General features: G+C 38.0%; 1 protein-coding gene across 3 annotated transcripts in view; it reads left to right on the top strand.

Annotated features, from left to right (window-relative positions):
• SYT14 (synaptotagmin 14) overlaps positions 1-12,025 on the top strand; it is a 138,964-nt gene that overhangs the window by 77,454 nt on the left and 49,485 nt on the right. For 2 of the 3 annotated variants that reach the window (XM_039230118.1, XM_039230117.1), the window contains exon 4: positions 3,056-3,505. In XM_039230118.1, coding sequence (XP_039086049.1) covers positions 3,056-3,505 — 450 coding nt within the window. The remainder of the gene's footprint in view (positions 1-3,055; positions 3,506-12,025) is intronic. The other variant, XM_039230116.1, reaches the window with a different exon arrangement.

The following is a 12,025-nucleotide window of genomic DNA, read 5'->3' as shown; positions in this document are numbered from 1 at the left end:
GATCAGGAGTTGTATACTCTACCAGCTGAGCCAGCCAGGCACCCATGAGTTGAGATTTAAATGACAATGCCGAGGGCCAAAAACGCATATTTGTTTTCTGGAAGAGTTGCAGGGGCAATTACTCCTGGTCATCAGTAAAACTTGCCAGTTAGCCTACTAAATCAACCCAGATTTTATTTCTATCAAGGAACACATGGGTGACAGATCTTTAGCTCAGATGTGACATGATCATGTCTTGCTTGGGCTTTACATCCCTTTCTCTAGGCAGTGCTCATTTGTTCTGTTACACTTTTGATTCATTATGTCTGTCTTTGGCTTATATTCCAAGTTATTAATTTAGTTACTATCTGTAGTTACCATATCTTCTGAATTCTGCCTGTCTCTCAGATTACTTCCGTATTCATTATTTGTAATTAATACAGCCTTTGAGCTTTGCCCATATTTCAGTAGCTGCCAGCTTGCTCTCTGTTGCCACTTAAGAGTCTCTTCTCTCCTGCTTGTTTTTGTGTCTCTGTAGCAGGATTGAATATCTTCAGACTCTACAGCAAATGCACATTGTATTAATATCTAGATGATTTTATAGCCTCTGTTAGAATAAAGTACACTCTTGTGTTTTTTCAAATTTTGTTTCCTACCATTCCTTTAATAGATATTATTTATCAAATAGAAAATTCTTACTTTCCTCTTGGTTTAATTCAGGACATAGCAATCCTGAGCCCATCTACATGCACAGCTGAACTGGGGTAGGAGTGAGGGTTCCAGAAACTTTCCTGGCAAGCAAGTCAAAAACTCTGTTGATGACCTATTACTAGCTAACAGTGATTCAAAATTTAAATTTAGACACCTTGAAAGAAGGGATTATTTTCTAGTAGCCTATTTAGAGAACACAAATAGTAATTTTTATCTGTAAAGGTCCGCCCTTTTAACCCTCTCTGTGACCTTAATGAAATTTTTTACTGCCTTGGAAATCTTAGCTATTATGGTACTATTTTAGACAGTATTTCATTGAAAAATCAGGGCCATATAATTAATCATCTTTGATTGCTAATTACAAAGTGGCATACGTTAAAACATTTTGTTCTAGACTGTCAATTTTTTTTTGACAGAGTAAGAATACGTTTACCATGAGTTCATCATATTCCAGTAAAAAAAACAACCTGAATCCTCAATAAGAATTTGTTCCCTGTCCTTAAGTACTCTTCTTCATTTGTTATCTTTTTGTCATACGTGGCACCAACCGGGGTCACCCATAGGTAGACATGTAAGATTTATAACGTAAAAGACCTGAGTGTTTTTGGTTGTGTGCTGCGTCCTTCCCAACTAAAATATGGCCTGGCACATGGTTAGTACAACAGTTGGTGTTTGTGTTCAGCTGCTTTATTTTTTTTTAATTTTTTAATGTTTTATTTATATCTGAGAGAGAGAGAGAGAGAGGCAATGTGAGCAGGGGAGGGTCACAGAGAGAGGGAGATACAGAATCCAAAGCAGGCTCCAGGTTCTGAGCTGTCAGCACAGAGCCCAATGCAGGGCTCGAACCCACGAACCGTGAGATTGTGACCTGAGCTGAAGTTGGATGCTCAACCTACTGAGCCACCCAGGTACCCCTGTGTTCGGCTGCTTTAACAAGAGACCAATATGATGGCTAAAAACCACAAAGGATTGTCTTTCATTTAACAACAATCTAGGGGAATAAGTGGCTTCGCTCTACAACATCATTCGGGGGGGGGGGGTGGTTTTTGTTGTTGTTGTTGTTGTTTGTTTGGGTTTTTTTATCACTCTGCCTTCCCCTGGAATATTGTCTTAGTCCACATGGTCCAAGCAGAGCCATACATCCTACCTGAGTATCTGCTAGTGGGAAGACTGAGAAATAGAGTGAAGGTCAAGTAATTTCCTCTGTAAACCTAATCTGAATGTTTCAGACATAACTCCTGTTTGCCCCCACTGACCAAAGCCAAGTCTTATGAGCATAACTGCCACGAGGCAAGTTTTGAAGCGCAGTCTCTTGCCAGATAGTGTGATTTCTGCCTAAGATTTAGGTAGTTCTTTTCAGAAATGCAAGAAGGAAAGAATGGGACTAGGAGGAGTGGCTGCTCCCACAGGCGCCAGGGACAGGTTCAGAAACAGAAAATTGTAAAATTCATCCACATTTTAAAATGTCCATCATTTTAAGATGTTTAAGACTTAATTAAAATATTTGAAGGGGCAAAGTGGTGTTATTGAAAGGAAAGAGACCTGGGTTTGGCACGGTCAGTAAGTAGCCGACCCTCCTGTTACGTTCCAGGGAGAGTTGGACTGGCAGGAATTTGAGACAATTCCAGGTAAAATGGGTACAATTTCTTCCAGTCTCATCATTAAAATGTACAGTTTTGGTTGTTCTGGAACTGTTTAAATGTGTAGTCAGCGATTTTCAACAGTAATGAACATCAGAAAATAATACATAGTTTTAAATTCAAATTAAAAATTAAAGTGTAAATAGTGTATGTGTTATGGAAAATACGTACTTGACCACAAGTATTTTTAAGGCCTTTGTATTTATACTTTCATATTTCACATTTCCGTTGATCTCCAAGCCTCAAGGCCCTCCCACCGTGTTACAGATGGGGGTGTTTTAGAACAAACTTTGAAAAGGGGACCGAAGTTTTCAATGCCATTATACTTGTGTTCGTTATCTTTCTGTCCAGCCTACTATTGAGGTTTCAGTGCACTGTTTATAATGTTGAAAGTACAATTTAGTAGTTTCCCACAAAAGGAAGAGAGATACATCTTGAAGTATATATTTTTAATTATAAAAGCATATATCCAACTTTCTCAGAATTGTGATGGCGAATGCTAAATTCTTTGTCTTTATTATAATAAGCTTTTGAGTTTAACCTACCGCTTTTACTCCTCTGACCCTGTGGAGTAGCTTCTGGTTGTAGTTGACTGTTACTTATTATTACCTTCTTTGTGACAGTATTCACCTCCTCCTCCTAAAGCAGTATATCAGGTATTTATTTACGTGATGGATTAAATACTAGAGTTAAAAACTGAAAACATTTAAATTTGCTTTTCTTAGGATATGTCAGCTCAAGGATCCTCCTCACAGCTTCCTAAACCTTTTGATCCTGAGCCAGAAGCTAAATATGGCACACTGGATGTGACTTTTGACTATGACTCACAAGAACAGAAGCTTCTGGTAACAGTGACAGCTGTCACAGATATCCCAACATATAACAGGACAGGTGGCAACTCGTGGCAAGTGCACCTTGTTCTTCTACCTATAAAGAAACAAAGAGCAAAAACCAGCATCCAGAGAGGACCATGTCCTGTCTTCACAGAAACATTCAAGTTTAATCATGTCGAATCTGAGATGATTGGAAATTACGCAGTTCGATTTAGACTGTACGGTGTACACCGCATGAAAAAAGAAAAGATTGTGGGGGAAAAGATTTTTTATTTAACAAAATTGAATCTTCAAGGGAAAATGTCATTACCTGTGATATTGGAGCCTTCTTACAATCATTCTGTGAGTATCTGAGGAAATAGCCTGAATATGGTTTCTGTTGTGTTATGTAACATACATAATTTTTAAAATCCATGATCAACGCAACAACTTTTTCAGTCTTGTTAAGGAGTAATAATCATACTTCTACAAAATTTCTAAACCCTGGATAGGTAGGTATAATTTTTTCTCATTCTAGAAAAGCTGCCCTTGAAGATTATATGTGATTTATGTATTTTATTTAATCCTTCACAGAGTCCAGTCCAAGGTCTTATAATACATTTGTTCCTTTGTTAAATATTTATCAGATGATTGATCATGACATCAAATGAACTCCGTGTAGATTTTATTGTTTTCTTTCCAGGTTAAAACTAAGTGGTACAGTAAGATCTAGCCCCATATCTTATTTACTATACTATAGAAATTAATTTGCTTTTAATTTGCTTTTATAGAATATGTACTGCTGCCCAGATCATGGCTAATTATCTTTCCAGAACTGCTATGAAATTATTTTTAAAGGTCCAAAAGAAAATCTGGCCTTGTTACACTCTGCACCCTTTCTCAACAGTGTTGCAGCATTTCTGGGAGAATACTTAAGTTTCGTCTGTGAGCTGTTCTCCCTTTTCTCTTTTGTTCTCTAGGTTCTGATCACTTGTAAGTCTGTCTCTCTCCATACTTTTAACTAAATTCCCACAAAACATTGCAAATCACAGGAGAGTTGACCTGCTTCTTTAAACCAGGAGATACATTATGTCACATAGTTATTTAGATTATGAGAAAATCTGTGATATGCTGTAAGTGTAAATCACAAATTATATTTATTCCTCTCTGCTATATTGAATTAAAAGCATTTTTATAATATAAATACAGAGATTTTAGAACAGATGGTTATTTTTAAATAAAGGTATAATATTTTAGGGTTGTTTTTTAACTTTTAAAGGGTGTAAGCATAAGTTCAAGATCAGAGAATTTATACCAGGAAAGATTTGATCTTATAGAACCCTCTTTCACATTAGATTTTTTTTTTCACCATACCATTTCAGCAAGATGATTTCAACATTTTGAAAACCAAAAAGCAGTAGTAAGTAGAGTATAGCTCCACGGGTTTGTAGGATACTATTTAGCCTTTATTGATAACTTATTATAATTTTAAATTGCAGAATTACCATTGTGGGGAAATGGCCCCTTTAAAAATATAATATCAGCAGTTTATCAGAGGAGAGAGAAAAGAAAGCCCAGGTAGTATTTCAGAGTTGGAAAACTATTTTTTATAAAATTGAATATTCTGCAGTTCTTAATAGGATTTTAAACTTTTTCATGATTTGGTCTGAGTGATGACTAGTTAATCTGTGGAAAACACATTCTTATAGAGAATTACCTGATTTAAATTAGAAGAGAATGACTGTATCATCACGAGGTATGTATTTTGTATTTATTTACTTCAACTGATCTGTTTCCAATTCTGTATTAATTATATTCATTTCGCAAAGAAAATGAAGCCATAGAAAATAATATGGTTTTACCTCTGGTCAAACTGAATTATTTCTGTTTACATACCTACATTACATATATTAGCTTATAGTCCTTGATTGTATATTTCTGACAGCCAGTACAGTAAATTTCCGAGGCATGTTCCCAAAAAGAAAAAAGTGCTAGACAAATAGCTTCTAAGAATCCGAATAGAGAACTATCCATCTTCTGCTCCTGGAGAATTTTTTCTCTCCACTGCCACACTTTTCAGATTTACTGCCTGTGTTTAATTGTTCCTCTCTCTTTCCATCTTTCCTGTTACACCTTCACAAAATCCAAAATATTTTGGCTTCTGTGCCAAAAACAATTCAGCACACCACAATTCTGAGGTCAAGCCTCATAATTCTATCAGTTGTGTTGTCATAACAATAAAATACTCCTAGAATGTATGTGTTCTGTATGTGCTATAGTATTTATATTCTCTTTGTTTAGGTTTTGATACTAACCGTATGGAGAAGTCATGTGATTATAGATTACATGGATGATTTTATAAGACGCAGTAATAAATGAGTGAGAAGTTCTCATAATTAAATTATTCTTGTAGCTTTTGAATAATTATTTGATGTTGTTCCAAGAATATTAGCCTTTAGGCAAGGGAGAGTTTTAAGGCATCAAAAATTGATATCCTATGATTAAAACATATTTGCGTTAAATTATAGTTTACTTTCATGAGCAATAACAGAAAAATAGAATTCTACAATGGAAAGTTTAACTTTATATTCAGGAACTGATCGAGTCAGTACACTGAGAGAAAAATGATCACTATCACTGAATGACTTTCTTAGAATTAAACCCTAAGTTTCCCTGAGAGTAGGATTTAAGTTGAACTTAAAGATACGGTTTGATCACTGAATGGTAGAAAACGTACAAAGAGTTGAAAAGCATGATTTCTTTGTACAAACTAGCTGTGGCTCTAACCTTGGATAAATTATCTAATCACTTTGGGCATCAAGTTTCTCAGTAGTAAAAAAAAAAAAAAAAAAAGAATTAAACCAAATGTCCCATCTCTGATATCATGATACTACTAATACATTTTGGAAAAGGCATTAGGTAAGAACAGAAATGGGTAGATTTTAGATGAGTTAGATATGCTGAATATATGACATTTTGTTTGGATATTTATTATGTTTTCTCACTCCTCCATATATTCTCAGCCATCTTCTAATGTCTGAGAAAGTCCCAGCTAGTAGTCCCACCTCCCTGAAGGTGCCTCCACCTCCCCAGCCTGACTGATAGCTAGGGCGGGAGCCAAGCTTGTGAAGCTCTCCACTCCTGTTCATGTCCAGGAAACCTCAGTACAGACCGAACAGAGAAGCGGGTGCTGCACACCCGCATCCTGTTTGCATGGGGCTGATGGTGGAGGAATCTGATACTCAGACTCTGTAGTAATTCTGAAATAGCTTTGCTGGTACAGAGATGGTATGGGTGCTAGACAGTGACCGTTGCAGGAGAGAAGAGACCTTAGTACATAAGTGTCCACGGGGAGCAGTAGCATAGTTTCCTCACTGGGCCAGTTCTGCAGTGTGCTTTTGGGTTTGTTCTTGAAAGCGTACCATAAGCCTATTCTCTAGGCATCCTGATTCCCTTAATAAATTACTTTTCCATTTAGTGTTAGCCTCCAGTGTTTTCAGAGAATAACCCTGGCTGATAAATGTTGAAATAGCCATATGGTTTTTTATTTAGCTCTTTCAGTCCTCTCTGAAGCCAAACTCAACAGCTAGAATGTTACCAGTTACCCTTCCTGCCACAGTGTATCCCTCTTACAGGACCTTTTCTTATATACTCATCTTTGTTCATATGGCACTCTTGCCTGTCGTATAACGCCAGCTACTTGCTTTACCTGCATCTTCGGCACCATCTTACTCTGTGTAACAGTTGCCAGGAATGACCTCTCCCCCTTTATTTTTATTTTTTTTTAGTGTTTATTTATTTTTGAGAGAGAGACAGAGTGCAAGCAGGGGAGGGGCAGAGGGAGGAGAGGCAGAGGGAGGAGGGGCAGAGGGAGAGGGAGACACAGAATCCAAAGCAGGCTCCAGGCTTAGAGCTCTCAGCACAGAGCCCAATGTGGGGCTCAAACTCACAGACCGTGAGATCATGGACTGAGCCAAAGTCGGATGCATAATCAGCTAAGCCACTAGGTACCCCCCCTTTCTTTATTCTAGTTGTATTTCTCATTCAACTTGCTAGATTTCTTAATAATATTAGATTTTTTTTATGATTTATTAATAATGAGACTTTGTTCTTTCTCTCACAAGCATATAAACATACCCACAACTCTTCCTATACAAACACTATTTAACTAGCATAATGTATGCAGTGTGACCAGCTAGAAAATGGGAACTTCAGTCCTATAGCTACAAAGCACTGAATTCATTTACCATCTTGAATTAGCTTAGAAGATTCTTGGCCAGAGCCTCCAGATAACAGCCCAGCCCAAGGGAAACTTTTATTTCACTCTCGTGAGACCCTAAGTAGAGAATCCAGCTGAGCTCATTTGGACTTCCTACCACAGAAATTGTGTTGAAACTTAAGCTCTAGTGATAGAGGGTGCTTAACGTGTTCCATTCAGTCTGGCTCCGTGTCCTGTTTCCGTGTGACTGCATAGCATCTAAGTAGACACAGGAGTGGGTGGGCTTGTCTCAGCAGGAAGGAGATCCTCGGGAACTCCTAGACTTAAAGACTGGAGAAAGGAGGGGTAAAGTAGGAAGAAAGAGATACTAAAATATCACAAGAGCCAAGAATCAGTTATGAAGGAAGGAATAATTAACTTTGTCAGATGCTGCTAATGGAATCAATAATCTAAGTATTGAAAACTGCTCATTGAGGGGCATTTGGGTGGCTCAGTCAGTTGAGCATCTGACTGTGGCTCAGGTCATGATCTTACAGTTCATGAGTTCAAGCCCTGCATTGGGCTTTGTGCTGACAGCGTGGAGCCTGGAACCCTCTTTGAGTTCTGTGTCTGTCTGTCTCTCTCTCTGCCCCTCCTCTGCTCATGCTCTGTCTCTCTCTCAAAAACAAATAAACATTTAAAATTTTTAAAAAAGAAAAAGAAAATTAACTTCTCATTGAATTCAGGATATTCAGTGAGCTCATGCTCTGTCTCTCTCTCAAAAACAAATAAACATTTAAAATTTTAAAAAAAGAAAAAGAAAATTAACTTCTCATTGAATTCAGGATATTCAGTGAGTAGCCTTAGCAGGACCAATTTGGGTGGGGTAGAGAGGGTGGGCAGAATCCAAACTAGAGTGGCAATCTTGGGGACAACTTTTACACCAAATTGGGCTATGAAAGTAGGAAGGAAGAAGGCTGTAGGAAAGATATTTTTGAAGTTAGGAGAGACATGGGCATGCTTAAATACTGATGCCAATGGGGCACCTGGGTGGCTCATTCAGTTAAGTGTCTGACTTGGTGCTGACAGCTCAGAGCCTGGAGCCTGTTTCTGATTCTGTGTTTCCTTCTCTCTCTCTGCCCCTCCCCTGTTCTCTCTCTCTTTCTCTCTCTCTCTCTCTCTCTCACACACACACATACACACACACACACACACACACAAATTAAACATTAAAAAAATTTTAATACTGATGCCAATGATATAATCAATGATGGCATATAATATAGGGAAACAAAGTGAAGATAGGTATTAATCGATGCATCTGGGATGATGAGAGGCAAAAATGTTAAGAGTATTTTTAAGACCTGTATTTAAATTGTGGACCATGAAATCTCAGTTGAAGAAATACAGAAGTGAAGCTAGAAAGGGACTAGTAGGCAGTGGAAAGAGAAAGATTGGTGGACTGAAAATCCCGAGGGTGTCAAGGAACAGATGAGACAGGAGGAGTTGAAGAAGAAGTGTGGAATGACAGGGGAATGTAGTTAGAGAGGAAACTGCTTTCAGTTAATTTCAGTAATAGGCAACACAGGGTCCAGAGTGGGCATCTGAGATGCAATAAGAGGCACAACCGCTAGAATTGGATGAGTTGGTCAGGAGAGGCCAGGTTCTTGGTGGATGGCTTATCCATGGGGACAGTGCAGTCAACAAAAGATCCTGGCAGAAATTGAAGTGCAAAAGAAGATCGAATGAAAGATTATTGTTCTCGAGGAATGAAGAAGAAGTGTCCAGGACAGATTACCTACAAAGACAGGATGACATCAGCCTTAATGAAAAATAGTTAGGGGCACTTGGGTGCCTCCGTCAGCTAAGCATCCAACTTCGGCTCAGGTTATGATCTCACAGTCCATGAGTTCGAGCCCCACATTGGGCTCTGTGCTGACAGCTCAGAGCCTAGAGCCTGCTTCTGATTCTGTGTCTCCTTCTCCCTCTCTCGCCCTTTCCTCGCTCATGCTCAGTCTCTCTATTTCAAAAATGAATAAAAACACTAAAAAAAGGCAACTTTAAGGAAAAAAAAGAAAAATAGTTATTCTTATCTATAAATTCAGAGGAAGAATGTTTGAGAAAGCAGCAGAGAACTTTGCTTTTTAACCTAAGGCATTTCAGGTATGAGGGAATAACCAGCATGGATAATCTACAGAGGATGGTGTATCCTCAAGGGAAGAATTGGGTTTTGGTTGAAGTGTTGGTCGTTCATAGAAGAAACTAAAGTTCTGGAGGAGTATATCATAATATCAGGAGTACCAGAAGGCATAGTGTGAAAAGATTCAGAAAAGGAGGAACAAAATGGAAGTTTGTGGTAGTGAGGAAGTACAGAGAAAAACAGAATGAATGTTAAAGTTAAAGACATAGCCAATATCATCAGGGATTTGCCTTCATTTAGGTTGTTTTAAAATGTCAATCCCAATTATAATTTGAATCTGTTTAAATCTCAGATTTCATATAAAGTCTAATTGAAATCCCATCTTTATAGAAATTTGTTATTGTTTCAAATATAAATTTAAAGTAGTTGATCTTATCTTTGTTTTTTAAATGTTTCTTTAGTTTTAAGAGAGAGAGAGAGAAAGAGAGAGAACAAGCATGAATGGGGGAGGGGCAGAGAGAGAGGGAGACAGAGGATCCATCCAAAGCAGGCTCTGCACTAACAGCAGCAAGCCCAGTGTGGGACTTGGATTCATGAACTGTGAGATCATGACCTCAGCCAAAGTCAGATGCTCAACCAACTGGGCCACCCAGGTGCCCCAATCTTATATATCTTTGTATACCAAATATCTGGTAGTGGTTATTGCTATATGAATGTTGAATTGATGGATAGGTGAGTCGGTGCATGTGGTACATATTTTTTCTGAGTTGTTGCCTCTGATGCTTGTTTTTGTGGCTAGTCACAGGTTTTTTTGTTATTGAACCTGTTCTATGCCCTTCTAGATTTTAAGTACTTTAAGAATAGACTGTGTGTGGGGCGCCTGGGTGGCTTAGTCAGTTAAGCGTCCGACTTTCGCTTAGGTCATGATCTCGCAGTTCGTGGGTTCGGGCCCCGCGTCGGGCTCTGTGCTGACTGCCAGCTCAGAGCCTGGAGCCTGTTTCAGTCTGTGACTCCCTCTCTCTCTGACCCTCCCCTGCTCACGCTCTCTCTCTCTCTCTCTCTCTCCTAGAAATAAATAAAACATTAAAAAAAAAAAAACAGACTGTGTGTGTTTGATTTATATGGTTTTAGTTATACTTAGTTTTCATAGAACCTAGAACGTAGGTACTCAGTGAATACCTATTAAATTGATTCATCAACATGTTCAGGTAAGCCTAATCATTTAAAAATTCTTACTAAAGTCATAGAATATTATCCCTGGCTAGGTATCAGAACAGCCCTGTTAGAAATCTTTTTTGACTTAGAATCCAGTAAGCATACTCGTAGGATCACAGAGTGTTTCATTTTTAAATAAAAATCAACTAGAGACATATATGCTTACATAATTCCCCATTCAAGAGTGTAATACCACACTCTTTCAGACTTCCTTATGACTTACTGAAATGATGATCTTCTTTTAGATACTTAACAGTTTCAACCTGTAATTCCTAAAATTCCTATATCTCAAAAATAGCCTATCTTTTTGTTAATAGATTGAATTAATTTAGTTTGATATTTATACTGTGACTTTTATTTTTAAGACAGGTAAATTATTGCCTATACTCTGTAATTGAAATGTGTATCCCCCTAAGAATCATACTTTAGTCTGTATTATTAGCAAGTGTCTTTTAAAACTTAGCTTCACCTGTTTTCATATTCACAACATTCACATACTACCACTATGAAGAATCTACATTTAGAAAATGTACTTTACACTCCTTCATCCTAAAGCAATTAAAAATAGAGCTTCATGATAAACTGATGATCACAGTTAAAAATTACTACATGAAGGAGAAAGCTGCCTGTGTATAATTCAGTTCCCTAGACAATAGCACTAATATGAGTCATGGCTCACTTTAGTATAAAACTAAATAGTTACAGACCTATTTAGAGACAGTTATTCCAAGTAGGTAAGCATATATTATCAGTAGAGAGGAATAACTCTAGTCTTGCAGGAAGAACTGTTATCAGATAACTCTTTCAGTGAAAGAGAGAAACTAAATTAGAAAATAAAAGTAAGCTTTTTGTTTACATCAGACCCTTTTTTTAATGCTTATTTATTTTTGAGAGAGAGAGAAATGGAGCATGAGTAGGGGAGGAATAGAGAGAGAAGGAGACACAGAATCTGAAGCAGGCTCCAGGCTCTGAGCAGTCAGCACAGTGCCCAATGCAGGGCTCAAACCCATGAACTGGGATCATGACCTGGACCAAAGTCGGACACTTACCCGACTGAGCCACCCAGGCACCCATGTTTAAATCAGACTCTGCTCTCCTATGACCCATCAATAGCACTGCTAGGAATTTACCCAAGGGATACAGGAGTGCTGATGCATAGGGGCACATGTACCCCAAAGTTCATAGCAGCACTCTCAACGACAGCCAAAACATGGAAAGAACTTAAGGGTCCATCAACTGACAAATGGATCAAGAAGATGTTTATATATACAGTGGAATACTACATGGCAATGAGAAGGAAGAAATCTGGCCATTTGTAGCAATGTGGATG

The sequence above is a fragment of the Hyaena hyaena genome, unplaced genomic scaffold (genome assembly GCF_003009895.1).
Source record: "Hyaena hyaena isolate Hyena2069 unplaced genomic scaffold, ASM300989v1 scaffold_43, whole genome shotgun sequence".
In the NCBI taxonomy this organism is placed as follows: domain Eukaryota; kingdom Metazoa; phylum Chordata; class Mammalia; order Carnivora; family Hyaenidae; genus Hyaena; species Hyaena hyaena.
This window is presented reverse-complemented; position numbering and strand designations above follow the sequence as displayed.